The 20,538-nt window shown below is 40.5% G+C and overlaps 1 protein-coding gene across 3 annotated transcripts in view; it reads left to right on the forward strand.

Moving 5' to 3' along the window:
* Positions 1-20,538, forward strand: part of LOC309889908 (protein unc-13 homolog B) — a 213,551-nt gene that overhangs the window by 155,624 nt on the left and 37,389 nt on the right. For all 3 annotated transcript variants that reach the window (XM_082783101.1, XM_082783102.1, XM_082783103.1), the window contains 6 exons: positions 2,339-2,428; positions 3,806-3,940; positions 4,732-4,865; positions 5,808-5,893; positions 13,927-14,053; positions 19,850-19,946. In XM_082783101.1, coding sequence (XP_082639227.1) covers positions 2,339-2,428; positions 3,806-3,940; positions 4,732-4,865; positions 5,808-5,893; positions 13,927-14,053; positions 19,850-19,946 — 669 coding nt within the window. The remainder of the gene's footprint in view (positions 1-2,338; positions 2,429-3,805; positions 3,941-4,731; positions 4,866-5,807; positions 5,894-13,926; positions 14,054-19,849; positions 19,947-20,538) is intronic.

Genomic DNA, 20,538 nt, shown 5'->3' on the forward strand with positions numbered 1-20,538 from the left:
TATATTTTGTTTTTCCTCATGGGTAGAATTTAAACCACGTTCTTTCTTCCAATGTAACTTCCTCAAGGCTTCTAAAATAATCTGAGAATTGTGAACTATGCTTATCTCAGATATTTTCCCAGGAATGCAAGCTGATTGGATTAATTTATTTGAATTATTATCTACTACTTCAGGTATCTTGTACAAAGGGAAAACAGACTTGTTCTTCTCTGTGAGAGAAATCTTTGAGAGGACCCCCAGCCATATTGTCGCTTATTTCAGGTCTGGCAGATTCGAATCACTATCCCTGACTCTGTATCTGTAAGATGTGTCTTCAGTTTGAAGACCCTTCACACCCACAACCCTCACACACACACACTTCACCACATTGGGGAAGGAATAAGTTTCAGATGTTTTACATTAGTCCTCCAGGCTTCTTAGGCCCTCTAGTTCCTTTCTTTGCTACTCCAGAGTCAACATAATCTTAATAACAAGTCTGTTACTGGGCTTTTTTTTTTTTTTTTTTCCTGTTTTTTTCAAGTCCTTTATTTTAAGTAGTGACTAATTCATTCAAAAATTGAAATATGATGGCAAAATGTGAGCTTTGATTTTTATTTATATATTAAAAAGTAGATTCTGTTCTGGGTGGTGCATTTATCTGGAAGACGGTAAAGCATACAGAAAAGGGGAATGTGAGTAGACTAATAAGAGAAGTGCATTAGGAAGACAAGCAAAAGGACAGAAAGGGCAAGGCACAAAAGAAGATAAAAGGAATGTTGTGTAATGAGCGATCCTAAAAGACAAGGTGCAAAGAGCAGCAGAGGGAAAATTATCAGGGCATGGCAACAGGAAGCTGTACTGGTGATGCCTTTTATTTGTTTTGTCTTCAATAAAAGCTGCTTTCAGGTGGCTAATGCAAGTAAACTTTGGACAACCAATTAAGATCTTTGGTAAAAGACCAGGAAAGATTTGTGCACTTTCAACAATTTTGCTGTTTTTGAATTGGCAGTGTATTTAGACAGCAACTGTCTGGAGCCGTCTGAGTCCTCTTAGTGATTATTTTAAGACCCTGGGAGGACAGGTTAAGTTCTGGAAGCAAAAGGTATTTCAGCTTCCAGCTTTCAAGAGAGGATATGACATTTTGCAGTTTAAATTATCCAGGTTAAGTCCCTCACCCCTTTGTTGATTCAAGCTATTTGGAAGCACTTAAAAAAATCAATAAACAAGGAAAATTACCACTAGATTTGTGAAAAAGAAAGTGTTGAACCGGTCTTTTATTTCCAGGGCAGGGCAGGCTTTGGGGAGAAGAGGTAGAAACATCTCAAGAGTAGCTTGAAGTCACACTCTGCATAATTATTTTGAAAAGTGTTTTGTGAACAAGTGAAGTTATTCTGTATGCATGTCAGTAGCTCTTTTCTCTTGGTTCATTCCTGGCTGACATAAACACAGATAGATAATATTATAGGTATTCAATATAGATAATACTGTATTTTCCTGATTATTATCAGGATTATTCAGTATTATGATTATTATCATCAGGATTATATAAGTATAATAATCTTGATTATTATCCTTATCAAGAACATGCATTCATTCCCCAACATTCATCTAACATTTTGTGTTTAAATCTTGATTTTTGGTAAATGCCCTCAGTGCCAGGAGACAAAGACACAAACTCACTCACTCACACTTTTGTATCAGCATCTGGAAAGAACAGTCAGACTTTTGATTTCAGTGGAACCCAGGGAGAGGAAGGAGAAACAATGGTTACAGACAGCAAGGTGCTGGGGATAGTATGTAAAATGGGTACATTAGAGCAAAAGAGGCACTGGAGGATAAATGCTTACCTTGGTGGATTGAATCTGAGAGGGGACTGAGTGGTTATGATGAATTCTGACAGTGAAGAAGAGTTCATTTCCTCTCCTCAACCCAGTTTGTTTCTCTGCAGAGGTTTCAAGTATACCACACCTTTTGCTGTCTCAGAAAAGACAAAAAGCACTCACTAAGTGCAGAAAGGGAAGGACCTGTGCACGCAACCTCAGGCAGCAGTTAGGGCTGATGGTGGTGAGGCTGTTGCTCATTGCCAGCTCCTTCTACAGCCAAGGAAAGTTCTCCTGCTGCTGGGGGTTGTCCGTGTCCTGGCATCCACAGACTTCATGTTCATATGAGAAGCTATTTAATTAAGCAAACATATGAGCTCCTTCAGCAAAAAGGCCATATTTACTGAGCATTGTTTTGACTGGTATACGCTTCTCGAGCAGAAAATGTTTCCAAGACACTTTCCTTATTTAGAACGTGCTTGAAGCTTTGCATGGATCCGACTGTGCTTTCCAACAGGATTTCGCTTTTTTGTCAACAGAATAACTTCCCAGCCAGCAGTCGTGAACGGCTACAGGACCTGAAGTCTACAGTAGATTTGCTGACCAGCATTACTTTTTTCAGGATGAAGGTAGTGTAATGGATGGGGATGGGAATGAGATACCCTCAGTTCCTGCTCCAAGATTTTTTTTCCAATTCTTAAACTATTTTATGCCAGCGTGCTTTAGATACATAAGGAAAATGAAGGTTGTCTGCTGACCATGCATGATACTTCACTGTATTTTGCTTCATGAAGATGAAAGCTGTTTTTCCCCTGGGGTTCTTCAGTCATAAATATGTTGTGCACACACACCAAAAAAAAGTGGAGAGGGGCAGGAGGAAGTTTTTCCTATAAAACTGTCTACAGCATTTATCAGTCATAACCATCTCTTCACCATCTTTTATCTAGTAAATATTTTAAAATGTCTTTCTTGCAGGGTAAGATACTGAAATTGGATAGTATCTGTAAGAAGAGATCCAGGAGAGTTGTTCTGCATGCTGATATGCCAGTTCTATCATTACATTTATTGTTCTGGCAACATGTAATGAGATTATTTTTAATGCTTTATTTTTTAACCCATTGTTTTAACTAGTGTTATAGCAGTTTTTAATCTTATCAAAAACAAACCAAGATTTTCATTTGAGCTATTTGAGGAAGAGCTTAAAATTCTGATCTTAAATCCTTTAGTAAATAGTGTTTTAGAACATTCAAAATACAGTCTTCATTCAGACAGTATGCCTGCATTAAAAGTTTGGTTTATATAAATACTCTGAAAATTCTAGAGGTAGTGATAATATCAAAATTGTCTCAGAGTATAGTTTCATGGAGTGATGCCCGATTATCTGTTGTGATAACCTGTGGTATTTTCTAAAACAATGTAACAATGAAATAATTAAAAGAACTGTTGTTACAAGAGGGGAAGGCCTATCAACTGGCACGTTGCTATGAATTCTGATGTGATTTATATTCAGTAATGCTGGTGAAGGAAGATGTCATAAAACTTACCGTATTTAAAAGCACACAAGTGTCTGGTCTTCTACAAGACTTTCCAGATTAGATGTAATGTCCTCAGATAGCCTGTTGCATGTTCTTCCAGTGGATAAAAAGATTGTTCACTGGCTTTATTGCAAAATCCTATAAATTTAGCAGAAACTGCATGGGCTTGGCTCAGATTAATCAGACATTAATCTGTGTGATTTATTTATTTGGGAGATTTTTCCTTTACATGTCAAAATCTCTCTTACGTTCTAAGTGATCCTGAAGGGACATAAGTGTTGTCACTCCTAGTTTATACCTGGAGAGGAAGCCAAAGAGACTGAGCGGAGTTGCAGATGTTTTCAGGTCACTTACATCACAAGTTGCTGAAAACAGATTTGCTGATTCCTGGGTAGTTCCAAACAGGTGACTTGTTCTTTCCTGGTTTGGTTTATGAACAGTACTTGAACTATTCTTCCTGTCTCTGTGCAGGTTCAAGAGCTGCAGAGTCCACCTCGAGCCAGCCAGGTAGTGAAGGACTGTGTAAAAGCTTGCCTCAACTCCACCTATGAGTACATTTTCAACAACTGTCATGAGCTGTACAGTCGCGAGTACCAGACAGATCCCGTGAGTAGCTAATAAGTAGGCAAAAATGAAAGTTTATGATTTTACTAAGATAATCACGCGAATACTAATTGACATAAAAAGCTAACGTAAATAAAATTTTGACTTGTTCTCTTCTGAACACACAAAACTTGTAATCAATTAACGAGCACTAATGAGTAAGTAGAAGATGATAAATGTTTTACAGTAATCACACTACAGTTTGTTTTCCCAGTCTCAACTACTTTATTTCCTGAGCAGATATTTCTGAATGGAAACTTTGATGCAATTTTGAGTGAGCAAAAAATAAGTAGGCTGATCAAGGAGACTAGCTTTGATAAGCCTCAAGCAGTGAGGTTTTGTCTTCAGTTCTGTCGCTCTGTATACTGCAGTGGGCTTAGGATCTACCTTCAGACACAAACTCTTTTCAAATCCATGAGAGCTCCCACTCCATGGTAATGCATACAGAATGTGTCAACACAGAAATAGTCATCAACTCAAGTGCCTAAAGTGCAAGTATTTGGAACAAGCTTAGAGCAAATGATGTCTCAGGAGGTTTCCTGAAGCCTGACCTGCTAGCGTCATGGTAAATGCCAATAAAGGGGGATTAGCCACCAGTAAACAGCATGATTTGGCAAGTTGGTGTTTCATATTAGGTGAAGCAAGTTGCCAGTAGACATAACGAAAACTCTTCAGAAGAAAGTCCTCTCAGGTAATTACTGTTTGGAGTTTGTAAGGAGCAACATGATCTCCGTTTGTCAGCTTTTTCTTTACCCTTTAAATTTACCCTGGTTTTCCAATGGCTTCTTTCACAGAACAAAAATCAGGATCTTCCTCCTGAGGAACAGGGTCCCAGTATCAGAAACTTGGATTTTTGGCCAAAACTCATCACTTTAATAGTTTCCATCATAGAAGAGGATAAGAATTCTTATTCTCCAGTACTAAATCAGTAAGAATCTTCCATGTCCTTTATGGTTAATACCTGTCTCTCTGTGTGCTCTGCTTTATTTGTTAAACTGCTTTCTATCTCTTCTGTCATTTGTGTATTTATAGAAGTACTTATCTTGTCTGTCTGTCTTTCTGTCTTATTTGTCTCTGTCTATATAAATAACTCTTTTTGATTGGGATGGAAGAGTTTCAAAAGGTTCAGTTACGATGGCGTTCGAGCACAAACACCCTGATTATTACAATCCTGAACTCAGGGAGGCACGTGAAAATGGGGTGAGAGTTCTTTTGTTATTTTTTTTTTGGATGCACAGTAATGCACACAATGGTGCCATGGTGACAGTACCTTACTTTGTTATTTAGGAACATGGTGTTCTGTGCTGCACTGGGAAATTGCATTGGGTGGGGTTGGCTCAAAACTGCAAACAAAGCTGCGTCTGGGATGTTTAACTTCCAACACTCTTCCAACAATCCAACAGGGCAGAAGAGAGGGAGGTAGCTGTGAAGGTATCCATACCCAAAGGGTTAGATTATGATCATTGATCTAACATGTCATTAACACATGATTACTGCTCACCCATCAGCCTAGTAGTCATAGAGAAAACAAGAAAAAAGAAAAAAAAATGCTGAAATAGAACAACAAAGTGAAAAAGATGCAAGGTGCATTGGGATCACATTCTCCAAATTACTTTATATGTCTGTTCTAGGGGAGATATCCAGGGTGGACGTGAGTTAAAATGAATCTCAACAGCAAAGCTGTTTTCAGTCTGCTTAATCTTTGCCACGCATTTGAGGCCACGATCTCCAAAATCTAGCTGGTCATTTCTTTGGGTGAAGGAAGTATCTGTAATGTTGAGATTTTCAGCTTGTAGATCAGTTCGGTACTGAGTATAGAGGGACCCTTTGCTTGGATAAATGCCAAAGCCTCTCTGAAATGTCCCCTCAGGTTTCCTCAGGAGCTTGCTGTTGGTAAGATCAGCGCAGAGGTGATGTGGAGTCTTTTTGCCCAGGATATGAAATATGCCATGGAAGGTAAGAGAATTTCTCACTGCTGCCAGCTGACTTGCTGCTGACCTCTAGGTCTCAATCTATTCAGTGTAACTGAGGCTTAAGCACATTAGTAGCACCACTGTTTGGAGCAGGGATTTCTTATGTTTTTTTTTTTGTTTTTTTTTTTTTATGGACAGATGTGGATGAAAATTGAGACTGAAAACTGCATGACATGGTCTCTAGACCTTGTGTCAGGCTGCGTTGCAAGCTATTTATTGTTGTCTCAGCTGCTTTGAAACTAGAATTTCACTTTGGACTGAAGCTATGATGGTTAAGATCAGCAGCATCTTCTTTCTGCAGTGTACAATGGTAGAAAAGCCTAGAGCAGCAGGTGGACACTCGTGTCTCTGGATGATACAGTGTAAACTGTTTATGCTGCTGGTGGAAATGTTGTGCTAGAATAAATCCTGCTGCAGACATCTTCATGTTAAATGAGTCCTGGCATAATTCCACCAGACTCAGAGTAAAAGAGGAATTTTACTGTTTCTGAACACAGGGTAGGCATGTGTAGAGCCCAACAAACTCCCAGAAGGAAATTCTGCCACTCTTCTACTAGTTCATTACAATTTCTGAATTTGTTTTTTGACCTACAAGTTTATTTGCAGAGTACAGACTGCTTCTTACGAGGTTCAGAAAGTTTCCAGCTCCTAATTTCTCTGCAACTGTGGCAGCAGTTGTTTTCTCAATATTTTGCCCAAGTGTTTATAATCATCCCTAAGGTGACAGTCTAAGAAAACAAAAGTGTTTGGTGGTGCTTACAGCATGCTAGCTGTAGTTCATATTCCAAAACCTGGTCAAGTCAGACTCTTATTTCAGACCGCTAAAAAAAAACCAACACCAAAACATGGAGTTTCTCTGTAGGTAAAGCAGATTGACTCCATCTATTTCTTAGTCTCTGTCAATGTGCTGTGAGGACACCTTATGCAAGCTCTAGGCTTGAGTTTAGCAGGATGCAGATCTAGATGAAAAGTATTATTTTTGGTGTTAGGAACTTTTGATACACGCTTGTACCCCACAGTGTCTTCCTCTTGTGAGATCATGTTGATGTAAGAACAAGACATTAGAAAGAAAGGGGCCAAGACCTACTGCATCAAAGTGTCTCTTCTGTAGTGTCTGGCACTGCTGGCTCGTGTTAGAAAGAAGGCAACTATGCTTACTTCATGTTCGCTTTCTCTAGAAACCATTTGTTCCTGCAAACCCTTTAGGCTCCCCTTTCCATTTTGTTCTTATTTAGCCCTGTACACTCACCCACAGGAATTCATTTTGCACTTCTAGGTGTTGAAAGTGCCCTATTTAACTCCTTTCCTACCAGCCAAGAGAACTGCAGTTCTCCAGATCTAGTTGCTGCCTTCTTTTCCTAAGAATCCCTTACCCCATTGCATCTAAAATGCATCTGCAAAAAAAAAAAAATACTGATTGCATGAACCTGACAGTTTTTTTTCCCATTTTGAATGGCTTTATTTGATTGCCAGTGCCAAGGTTAACTCTGCCTCCCAGGTTTTCTCTGCTCACATCTCATACCTTGTCCCCTTTAGACCTTCCCGGTGGTTTTGTCTTCCCTTGTGCATCTGGGCTTATTCTACCTTTTTCTGATACACTTCTGGTCAGTTGTGAGCTTCTTTGAACAGGGATCGATGTAATGTTTCCACGTGTGAGTTCATTGGTGCATATCAAATAGTTGTTAAAAGAGCATCCCTCCTCAGAGTGTTTTTGGTGAGAAGGGTTGACACAAAGGCATCTGATGGATGGGAAAGGTTTTGCATTTTGAACAAAAGCTGAAAAACTGCGTGGGGTGCTTGTGTATGTTTCTACCGTAACTGTGCAAGTCCTGCAGGAGGATTGAACAATGATAGAGTCTGCTGAGGTGTGCGTCTATTCCAAATATATATTCAAGAAAATCCTCAGGGTGCAGAATTCCATTTGAGTTGAGCATGTTTTCTCACTGCGTTGCTCTCCAGAAACTTATGAACATAACCTTTAGAACAAGCTCTACAATAATTCAGTTATGGACTTCACCACATGTATTTTAAATACATGATTGGATTATCTCACTGCCTTTTTTTTTTTTTTTTTTTTTTTTTAAACAAAAAGGAGGAAAAGGGATTAAAGGAAACAGATTAAGTGATGTGAAGGATGATGATTAGATTTGCTGTCATCAACTCTTGTCTCTGTCATTTTTCAGTCTGAGTCACTAATTTCTCTACCAGTTTAACTGCATCAAGAGTTTTAAATTCCTGTCTTTGCCAGTTTGTGGAGTAGTCCCTGGGCACACTTCTGGTATGTTCTGACATCTGCATGCCTCAGGTGCTCTCTGCAACAAAAGCTGATCTGTTTTGTGGAGATACATGCACATGAACCCAGAATATAATACCTGCTCCTAACTTTATTAATGGTGTTTTCCCTTGTGTTCTGTTCCTAAGTTCTGGATAACATGAGCTCATTCACCTCACCAAGTGGTAAGTTTGTGCTTTTTGGTAGAGTATATAGTTTTAAGTAGGCAAAGACGTTCAGCACCTGTAGTTTTAGTACTTTGGATGTAGTTGCTAACGTTAGCGTTAGTGTCCTGTAGTTTTATGCCAGTGATGAGCAGATCTGCAAAGACTCAGAAGACTGTACTACTGCTGCAGAAATGGAGGTTATGTGCAGCTTAAGAGACTCCTGTTCTGATGAGTATATCTAATTGTTTTTTGATGGTACCCAATATGCTGAGCAGCTCTGGGTGAGAGCCCCTTTGTTGGGTCACAGGCATTAGGCTGCTGATAACATCCAAGGGACTAACTGCTGAGGGCAGAACACCAAGTTCATGTGTGGCATTATTCTTTCCCTCCTGGCTGGGATGACACTGGGGATCGGTGGCCCTTTTATTCTGTAGCATCAGTAAATTTGCTTCCAACTTAAATGTCATGCAATAGCTTTAGTGTAGGAGGGGCATAGGCCTGGTTGCTCTGTAATACTCAGTGAGAGGGAGGTGCAAAGCTCAGGGGGGAAATCGCTTCTCTGAGCTGCAGAGCAGCACCTGGCTACACCTTCTTCACTGCCAGTGGCAGCTAACCATGCCTCTCCCAGCTGGAGCTCACCTCCTGTGCATTGAGCAGTCCATGCATGGCAATACAGAACTGCTAATGTTCAGGAGCAGTGCACTGCACTACTCTCTACTGTTCTGTGCGTCTCTATCACTAAATCTGTAGTCTTATGAGAAGGGCACCTGCTTTCAGCAAAAGCAAAGTCATCATCTCCCCTAAGGAGACTCAGATGCTGAGACACAGCAGAAGCTCTAGGATCTACCAGGTCTGTTTTGGTTTTCCTCCCCCCAAAAAGGAGTGACAGCTCAGGGCACTGTGAACAGCAGACCTGGCCCTTCCATCCTCACTGGTGAAGGCAGTACAGAGGGAGGCATTCATGAGTATCCCTTGTTCCCCGTCAGCCCGAGGGTGAAGCAGATCAGATAGAGAAGTTTTTGTGTCCCAGATTTGGCTGGTAAGATCACACTACCCTGTAATAGGGTAGAGTGTGTTTTTTTTCCAAGCCTTGTCCTTAACTCCACGTCTGGGGTGCTGACTGGTGCTCGACATCTGGATAGCCTCCATGTGAACCCACTTTGGGCTGGAAGATGAAACTAAACTGCAGTTAACTAGTTTTCTCACCATCCTGTGTGAAGCCTCTGTGACCCAGAAAGCACCGATTTCCCAAGCAAAGAAGGATTCTGCTCTCCCTCTATTAGGAAACCATTAAATGACAGTAATAGAAAATTGATATCATCCTTACTAACAGCATTTCATCTTATTTTGGACACATTGGTGTTAATAACTGGTAGGAAGAGAGACTGAGTAGCCTTGGCAGGCAGGATTGAAATAAATCATACTGCCACAATCTCACTTATAATGAGGGGAGGGGGATTAAATGCACACACAGATGCCAGCTGTCTAAAAGTATTAACACTTCAACAGACTCAGTACCTATTAGAGTTTCTTTGCAAGAATTCATCATTATTTGCTAGAAATTAACACAGGGAAAGTAGGTTGATGATCAGGAAAAAAAATCCACAGAGGGCGGACTGCTGGCCTATGGATTAAGGATGTGGTGGAAGTCCTGTTCTCTGATTCAAAAATAGAACTGGCCATGACACTGAAAAGCATGCTGCTAGGAAGCAGTTCCCTATTAATACCTTAATAATATGGCCTCAGTGACCCTAAAAGCTCTTCTCCGGAGAAGACTGTTTGGAGATTAAATCTACTGAGGAAATGTAAGAGAATTACAGAAATCTGTGGTCTTTTGAAGGTAAAATACCAGCAGGTCCTGCAAAATATCTGTGCACTTTCACTGTTGCTGCCACATAGCTCTTTAAAAGTCAGCAGAAAATAAATGTGTTAAGAGTGATGGCTCCTATGCTCCTCACTTTATTTTTTTTTCTAAAATGTGTTTTAATCTGAGGGTCTGAAACGCAAATTGCATTGGGTGAAAGGTGTAAGTGAAATTTTAGAAAGTTGGCATGTTTTCGTGTTGTCTTCAAGTGCTCTTAAACTTTCCCTTACCAAAGAGAGAGGTGATCAAAACCATATGGAGTCCATTGAAGAGTGGAAGATGGATATTGTAAGCTGTTGGAGTTGAGTGGGTTTTGGGCTTTGTCAGCTTTCTTTGTGCTCCAGCATGTTTGAGATGTTATAGTTCACTTTTGTCTTTTCTGTTACAAGCCCCACCTTTCTTTCGCATACGTAAAGTTCTCTTTTATGGTGGTAAGAGCTCCCTTTTCTTTTACCTTTTTTCTGTAGTTTTGTCCCCTTGTTGTCAAGCCTCTACTGCATAGGTGGCTAGGTAGCAGCAGTCCATGGGCTTTTGCTTCTCTGGTTGCTTTGCATCTTCCTTCTCTGCTGCTTAGTAGTGTTTTGAATATCCTACTTCAGGAAAAGGTTTGAATTAATTGTTTCTAGTGCACTGCTTAATTGAAATAGATGTGATTTGAGTCCTTTTAACTTTTTTTACCTACAACGTTTATACATTGCTGCTGTTACATCCACCACTGTTACATTCACACGGTCATGTTTTGACAGCTAACATCAACGCTAGGAGAATTTCAGAAAATAATTACTGATGGCCAACTTGGCTTGTCATGTGCATGACATTAAAAAACAGGGCTCAAAGACTCCCTACGAGATTCTGACCTAAGTGCTGTAAAGCACGTCACAGTGAATCTGTTGTTTTGTCCTGAGTGATTAAAGCTACATATCCACCCTTTCACACGGTGGTGATGTGATTTATACTTCAATCACGGGGGCTGCTGGCTTCAGTGTAAGTGGCACTTAGGAAGGTGGTGGTTCCCTAGTTTTGCGGGGAGATTGACTTTTGGATGAAGCCATGCCTTCATCATGGTGTGCAGCCAGCCTCTGAGTCAGACCTTCCCTCTGCAGGAGCAGCTCTTTCACCATGCAGAACAGATCTTGCACGTATCAAAGTTAATGAAGTTTTAATTGTCCATTGATTTCCTCACCCTTGCAGAGGGAGTTAAGCGTGGGTATGGTTATTGCTTTGCTTGTTTCCAGTTTTACATTTGCAGAGAGGACTTAGCATTTTCTATTGCAGTTGCTCTACAGGGAGATCAGCAGTTCAGACACCAAATTAGGGACATACTTCCTTAGTGCTCAAAAAGAATGTTAAATTTTTTGAGGAAAAACATGAATGTACTTTCCTCAGCTTCCAATAAAAGCAAATTCACTGTGGAGAGTAATAGATCACAGTATGTGTGAAGTAGTAGCACATGTAAAATACTTTATCCATTGAATCATCTTCCCTGGGGTTAATGCATCTCAGATATTGCACGTTTTAATTTCTTTTAAACAAAGGATATATTTCTTTTTTCCTTTTTTCTTTGAGATTGTATCCGTACGGATCTGCTAAAAGTGAATCAGAAGAATTAGAAAGAAATCTGTGTTATGCTGTTAAAGGGGTTTGCAGTCAACTCACTGGAGTCTTCCATTGCTTCGGGAGTTGACAAGGCTTGTAGAGTAATTATGCATGAGAAGGTCCTTTTTTTTTTTTGTATTTTCAGTTGGATAATTCATAATTTATTTGGCCTTTCTTCTTGTGCATGTTACTGAAGCTTCAAAAGAAACGTGAAAGGTTTTTTTAATGTTTCGAAATAGCTGCAAGAATTCACATTTACATGAAAATATTGTAAGGTTGTCTGTCAGGTAGCTGCTTAGGAAACTGTAACCATGATATATCATTAAAGCATGTGTTCTGATGATAAATGTCTTTAGCATGTATTGTTCACATATTCTTACCCACTTACTGGATACTTGCACCAAGGTACTAGATTAAAGCCATTAGAAGTTGAGAGACTTACAATTTTTGACGTAGTTAGATCCTGTTTGTACATATTAGCAGTAATGTCCTTAAAGAGTTTTATTGTGTACCCACACAAAAAGCTGTCTGTAAGTACATGAGGGGTGACATGGAGGAAGCCTGGGGGTGCTTTTGGGAAACTTAACAAGTATGTTAAAAATGGGAATTGTGGGCTGATGAGGGGTGGGAGTCAACAGCTGAAAGATGGTGGTGAGGATAGAGGCTGTGAAGGTCCTTGAGAGCAAAGATGTGAAGCATATGTTTGTTTCCTGTGGGAGAGAAAGGAGAGCGGTAGTCCAAGCAGATGATTTCTGCAAAATGTAGGTCTGAGTATGGCAAGTGCTTTAGCAGTGAAGGTGTGCATGAAAAGGGTCGCATTGTGGAGGTATGTGCGTTGCACAGGGAAGAACTGCATTGTCCAGACATAACCTCGGTGCATAGACATAACATGAACTGGCAAGAGGAAGAGGCTCAGCTCACCTAGGTTATATGTGGGTTGCTTCAGTGGACTGAACTCAGGAAGACAGTACATATTAGCAAGGCATTCTCTTTCAGAAGGGAACTGATTTAATTTCTCCTAACTGGGATCAGAGAATGCTCCAGCTCTTGTGTAGTTTCTTACGTGCTAAAGGCCTTAGCAGTTGACTTGCTAACCTGCCATACATATAGTGATGGTGCTTTTCATGCACAGTAATGTGCAAGTGCAGGCAGTCCACATGCTGCTTTAGAGCAAATAAACTCTTTTGGGTTTCAAATGCGTTTGTTGCGGGAAGGTAACCTGTATGTGAAGTGTAATGTAAAATAATGGTAACTACTTGAGACCAAGCTGGTGGTGAGAAGCTGTCTGCGCAAGCTCTCAGCAGGATGCATGGAAATGAAATATCATGCTATGACCATCCTGGGAGCTCTTTATGATACCAGAGAAAGATTTGTTGCCTTATTTGGGATGTGAAATGGAATATTTCTGTCTACATGTTACCTTTTTCTGTGGTACAGGAAATGAGAAGGCTATTACTACAACTCTACTTGCATCATTGAGAATTTGGTTGTAGGTAAAGATGATATCAAAGTTGCTCCAGTGACCACTGACCTCATATCTACTGTTTCTCAGTCTTCACATTGCTAGTTAAAGTTGGACAGGGTGGGTATTTCAGTGCTTTAGTGAAAATACTTGGAGAGGACTTGTGTAAAGCTTCACAACCGGTCTAAACTTGCTTGTGATAGACATGTTCAAACTCTAAAGAACTTGATTCTTTCTACTATTGTCTCTTAGGGAATGTGGTGTAATATATTTGTATTGACTTTGTTTATATCCAAGAATGAACAGTTACACTTTTCTGGATTTATTTACTGCAGTAGATGAAATCTGGACTGTCATATGTTAAATGGAAGGGCTGTAAAAGACTGCTCTCTTTTTATTTCCTTGACAACCAAACGGTATTCAACAATTGGAAGTAAGAATTGGAACCACAAAAACAGACTCTGGTGCCCCACCTGTCAACCACTGAGAACCTCTGCTTACTGCCAAAATCCCGTGTCATGAAGATTTTGTGGCTCTATAGATGCTTCACCCTCAAAACCAGTGAATGCTACTGACATGCTTTATAAGGCTTTCCTCTGCCTGATGCATTGGTGGTGGTAAATTCAGACCTAACTGATTTTTTCCTTCCTTGCAGAGCATGAGAAACACAGACTGTGTAAAAGTGCAGACTATATGAATTTACACTTCAAAGTGAAGTGGCTGTACAACGAATATGTTCGTGATCTGCCTGCCTTCAAGGGAAAAGTGCCTGAATATCCAGGGTGAGTGTGTTGTGTCTCCTGTAGTAAATCCTCACTATCCCTCTTCTTTGGGTTATCTTAAGGGTATTCAGTTGGTTCTCCTGTGGCTGCCTTTATATAAATACAACATTTCTTTGCTGCTTATTTTCTATGTTTATGTGCATCTGTTCTCCCACGTGCCTGGTGACAGGACAAGGGGGAATGGGCTTAAGTTGAGCCAGGGGAGTTTTAGGTTAGATGTTAGGAAGAACTTCTTCACTGAAAGGGTTGTGAGGCACTGGAACAGGCTGCCCAGGGAAGTGGTGGAGTCACCATCCCTGGAAGTCTTCAAAAGACGTTTAGATGTAGAGCTTAGGGATATGGTTTAGTGGGGACTGCTAGCGTTAGGTCAGAGGTTGGACTCGATGATCTTGAGGTCTCTTCCAACCTAGAAAATTCTGTGATTCTGTGATCTTTGTTCCCTCTGGTGTTCTGCACCCCTGTACCTGACACAATTCAATTCCTAATTGTACAGTGTCTTCCAAATATCTCAATGTTTAGCAGTGGCATAGGCAGTCTTTTAAACGATGTGGGTTTTTGTGCTTGCAATGTGAAAAATGGCCAGTTCTTAAACAGCAGACTTCTAGATGGGTGCTTGTGTTCTTATGTTAGTAAATATAACTTTATCTGTATGAATGTCTGCATATCTGTGTATGGATGTGTCATGCATGCACACACACCAGAATTTGTAAGTAAAGATAATGTTTTCGGTTTCTGACAGGACCAGGTGAGTTAGTTAGAAATGTCAAATAAGCTCTTGTTCTTAAGCTCTAAGCAATTGTTAGCAAGCTTTATTTAACTTAAAAAAAAAAAAAAAAAAAATGAGCCCAGAAAGCTGTCTGATCAGCCTGGTGAGAATACTGTAACTGAACTCCTTTCCTGGCCTGAGGCAAAAGCTGTTAGGTTGTTTCTGACTGGTATTTGTCTAACTGGTTTTCAGAAGCTTGATTGCTCCACATCTCACTCTTATCTCTCCACTGAGTTTTGGGGGTTTAACACACTCCACCTTCTTCCCCTCTAAATCTTCCTTACTTCAGCTTGAACTTACTATATCCTGTCCTACCAGCCAGGGCATGGACAGGATATAAACAGGCTCAATTTTACAAGAGCTATCTGTTCTTTTCATATCCCTTCCCAGTCTTTTGCCTGTTCCCATTTGTTCCTAGCTTTTCTTCTAAGTAAGGTTTACTCACATCTCTCCAGCTGGTCTGTGTCTGGACATAAAACACCTAGACTTAGACACTGATGTTTCATCTAGGCCTTGCCTTGCAGACAGTGCTCTGCTCTAGCACACTGCAATGATAGCAGCCTCTTTCTTCAGTGATATTGTCAACCAGTGATGTTTCCAGTAGGTCACAAGCCAGCCCCCAGGCACCCTTGACAGTGTCCTACCTACCTGTTCTTGCCATCTGGTATATGGCCGTTTACTGCTGTCCAAATGCAGCACTCTGCATTTGCCCCTCTTGGAAAAAACATCTTGCTTGGACTGTGTTTTCAGTCTGGTATTTTGAATACTCTTCCCGTCCTCCACTGCGCACAAGCCTTATGTTATCTGCGTGCTAATAAGACTTGAGAGACAGTTGGTGTAATTGCTCAGCTTGGACCATGGGCCTTGCTTAACAAATCAGATCAGTGAGAAGCATTCATTCAGTGAATAGGGTGCAGGAGCGACAGTCTCAGAAGCCTGGTTCTCTTTGTACCTCTGAATCAGTGCAGTGTTAGGCAAGCCATTACATATTGTTAATCCCTTTTTGCTCCTGTATAATCGGGATAATGATGTTCAGTTTCGTTTTGCTGTCTTTTGTAAACTGTTCTGCTCTGCTGGCTTTTGTGTATATGAGCACTGGAGCTCATGTACTTGTATAGCCAATGGCTTCCCTTGTTACTTCACACTTAGATCTTAGTACACTTACATGTTAGTACATCTCACTACATCTTAGTACAACAGACATGTTATCAGGCACAAATGATGTTTATTTCAACCATGGCCTTCACCTATTTCTACATACACCCTTCATATCATTTACAGCAACACTTGAATTTGCTTCATCCAAATTATTTTTGGTCTTCACAGACTCACAGAATGGCTGAGGTTGGAAGGGACCTCTGGGTCCATCTGGTCCAACTCAAACAGTGACACCCAGAGCAGGTTGCCCAGGACCAGTCCAGGTGGCTTTTGAAGATTTCCAAGGAAGGAGACTCCACAGCCTCTCTGGGCAAAATGTGCCAGTGCTTCGTCACCTGCACAACAAAGAAGGGCTTCCTTAAGCTTACTTAAACAGTCTTAAAACTTCCTTAAACAAAGGAGTTCATACATCAAGTTTGCCCATCAGTAAACTCAGATGAAAATAAATTGCCTCTCTCCAGAAAATAGCAGAGATATTTATCTTATAAACAGGCAAGAGGCTATCCACAGACTTGCATTTCTTGTTGAAACTGTGCAAAACCATATTTCTAATAGCCTTAGGATACAATTGAATGAGGTGAAGGCTCCAAAGTGCTGAGGTTGAAGTCTTTATGTTCCCTTTATTTTCTGAAATTCAGCAGCAGTTTCTGAAAATGAAGTAGGAACACAGCTGAGAGTGAATCTTCAAAACTTCCTTTGTTTTTAGCTGCCAGATAAAAGCTGTAAAGTGTCAGTTTCTGTAAAAAATATAAATAAAATCACTAGCCTTTTAGGTATGTAAAGAAGTGGGGAAAGCTTTCTTGCCTTCGAAATTCTGCCTTACTCTTCTTGTTCACTTTATTAACCAGTATTTTCCTTTCCAACTCTTTGAAATCCTGCCTGCCTTCATGCTTCTGTGCTTGCCAAAGCCCACTGAATTTTCATTGGGTACCCACATACATTACCACAAGAAATGAACAAGATTAATTCACCTGTGAAGCCTAATACCACAGGAGCCAGGCTCATGGCCAAACTGAAATTGGAGCCTTTTGTATTATGTTTCTATTGTGCAACCAACAGGCAAACTTTCATTTAGCCGCAAAGCACTTCTGCCTTTCCCTGCAGGCAGGAGTGAGGGGTTTTCTGTGCGAAAATCATTTGGAGATGTTGGCTGTGCCAACTCAAGCCATGCTGTGCCGACCCCTGCAAGCACAGAATGTCTCTGAAACAGCACCATGAGCCTCTGCCTTGTGTGCTGGTGTGTGAGTCATTACAATGTTTGGTTCTAGATCAATAATTGAAGCAGAGAAGAGGAAGATATATGCCGTGTAACAACATTTTGAAGCTATTTCTGCATGAAATCAAATTATTTTTATTAGTTTCTGTGTTACATTATTTTGGATATCATTTTTTATATGTTGCCCTCGTAGTCCCCAAAGTCCCTTCTTACTTGTTCGACAGCCTAAGAACTGATAGTAAAACACTTTAAGGGATATTTGGCCTAAGATAACTCTAGGTTTTTGTTACAGCTCAAACATGTTTTAGTCCTGAATGCGCCCAGGGACTAGAAGTTTTTATTAGATGATGTATATCTTTTGTGCTTTACTGCTAGCCAACAAAGGACAAAGTTGAGGCTGGCTTTGCAAATGTAGTTACAGATTTCTTAACCTGAGCTGAGTGATTCACTTTGCACTTTAACATTCGTATTAAACCTCTTTCTGGAGCTAATGATTTATTTTTTTTTTTAGGTGTAAAAAACCACCCCAATGAACAGTACCTTTTTCCTTACCATCTTTGTCTAGACAATTTGGTGAAACAGTAAAATACCTATGCAATTCATGCAATTATACACCAACATACGGTAGCCATAAAAACTTGCAATGACTGTTTTCAACACTGAATGGCCATTTCTTATAGATATGGTGCAATAACCAAGGGTGAATGATAGGAAGTAGTTCTACTTCTCAGAGCCAAAATTGTGGCTTCTGGCACAAACAAGTAATTTTCTGTATGTTGAGCAATGATGTGTGAAGCAGCGACTTGCAGTCTCTGAGCTCTGAAAGAGGTGGACGATGGGTAGTTGCTTCCTTGTAAACTGCCCGAGTTCTTTTTTAAGGATTAATCTGTAGTTTCAAACTATACTGTTGTAATTAAAAGTGAAATGTGGAAAGTGCAAGAAAATTTCAGCAAATTTCCAAATATACTGATTTTTAGAAGCTTGAGTTTTCATTTAGAAGGAAGTTTTCAAGAACATGGGAAGTGCATATGTCTATGACAGTGTTCCACTTTCACTGTCTACAGTAAATAAGGCTGCATGGACAGGTTGCTGTTGACATTTAACACTGTGTCTGTTACAGTTTCCAATATTAGCATTGATGTGCTTTATATTTCAAAGTGTAGAGAGCATTTAAGGCTATCTAGTATGCTCTGTCTGTGAATTTGCTCTTGATCTCCCTCTCATGTCTGGCACATGCTTTCATGTTCTTTGCAAACTCGGCCCATAATTATCACAATCCGGATGAACACAGCTGCCTGTTAAGAGGAGGTTATTTTCTGCGAAGCTCATATAAAAATCATTTGTGTGGACTGAAATCACGCATGGGAATTTTTTCCCTTATTTGTGAACGCTGTTTAGTAATAATTGAAGATTTGCTTCAGCTGCAGTTGCACACATCGAATCCTAGACAGACATTTAAATAAAGTCATAGGTGTTATGTTGTTACTTAAACACAGACAGGAAAAAATAATCTCACTTGTGCTACGCGCTTATGTCCCACAGAGCAGAGAACAGAGGCATGCCCAACTCTAAGATCCCATTGCTGAAGCTACTTCTCACTTTGCCTGTTTGTTTTAGGCAAGGTGGGATTGTGTAGAAGCCCTTTGTTTGGTGTACTTTGTGCTTCCAGATGCCATTTCATGCGAGACATCTCCCTAAGACGCAGCAGTGGCTGTTGCAGTAGCATCTTGGAATGTGGTTTACCGTTCAGTTTATTCTCCCAAGTAAGGAGAGGGAACAGAGACAAACTTTGCTGTCCTGCTTCCAGGACTTGCATGCTCTGGGGACTCAACTCTGCTCCAAGGCTGTTGGTCTAGCACTTTTTGCATGAACTAAGTTTGTACTTTAAAATAAAAACAGCAAAATGCTGCTTACAGGGCTGGCCAGCTTCCAGCAAGCCCTGGAGGATGTGCTGTGTAATCACCTGAAGATAATCTTAAACATCCTCACAGTGCAATCAGCAAGCTAAGGAAATGGGAGGATGCTCTAGAGTGGGGAAGTGGAGAGCAGCACTAAGGTGGAGAAAACTTCTCCATCGTGGCAGTCCAGAAGTATGTCTGTATGTAGGGATAAAATAGCTGAAGGGCCCTGGAAAACAGACTCTTTTTCCTCTCTTTATACTCCTTCACATATCTCATGTGAAAGATGGCAGACCCAAATGGGCAGCAGGACAGTGTGCTGTCTCTTTTGGCACATACAGACAGTGGGCATAGAGATCTCCCATGTCCTGTCTGGCACCTGGGTGAAAGGGAAAAAATACAGTAGAAATACTATGAGGTGATGAAATGTTAAAGGAGGTACTAAGGGGGAAAAAGAAGGGAAGGTAGCAAGAAAGAAGAAAGAGGAGAAAGGCAAAAACAGCACATGACATGCAGTCTGCAGAGGCTGGGTTATCTTTTCTGCTGGACCAGCCCAAGTGACACAAGGGTTGCTGAAACAGCACTGCTGTCTGACAGTAATGGTGGTGAATGAGGAAGGGCAAATGTTATTCTGAGGGTATTTAGTTTACCTAAACATCTGGTGGGTGCTGCAGGGACGGGCATGTCGCTGGGGTGAGGTCTGGTTGGAATGCTGTGTTTCTTGCTGTAACTTCCTGTCTTTCCTGTTCCTCGTGCAGGTGGTTTGAGCAGTTCGTGATGCAGTGGCTGGATGAAAATGAAGATGTTTCCTTAGAATTCCTGCATGGTGCTCTGGAGAGAGATAAAAAAGATGGGGTATGTAGGTGTTTCTGAGTGGAGGACTTGGTGCTGCATGCTTCAGTGCCCAGAACCAAATAACAACACAGTAAATTCAGCTGTCACACAAGCGGATGACACAGCCCTTTTTGCATGCTGAACATTTGGGAAAACTTGTTTATTTTAGGACTTTCCTCTATGGGTTAGAATGTTGTTGTGCAAGATGCATATCATTCATATATGTCTGTTCTGTTCCGCAGGTGTTAATTTGTCAGCCAGTGGCTTGGTGTTTTCTCTTCTCTTTGTGTGATATGCAATAGAAATGTAAGGCAGTTTGCATATATGCAATGAGAATGTGACATTAATCCCTATATAGAGTAATCTTATTCTTAGTTTGCTGAGTATTCCCAATGGAAAGTAAGAGCCTTCCAGTTTTAGTGACTGTTGGCACTGTAGGCTGTGATGTTAATAATGTGAGCATTCCCTTTAATGTCTCAATTTTAAGCCAGTTTTTAAAAGTTCTTCACTCATCTTTCCTTGTTAATTGACAGGCAGGCCATGCATCTCAATAATGTTTCCAGCATCATGCTACATTTCCTTAATGCTTCTCATGTTGTAGTTGGTGAAGGAT

This window comes from Aythya marila (genome assembly GCF_965140915.1).
Source record: "Aythya marila genome assembly, chromosome: Z".
In the NCBI taxonomy this organism is placed as follows: domain Eukaryota; kingdom Metazoa; phylum Chordata; class Aves; order Anseriformes; family Anatidae; genus Aythya; species Aythya marila.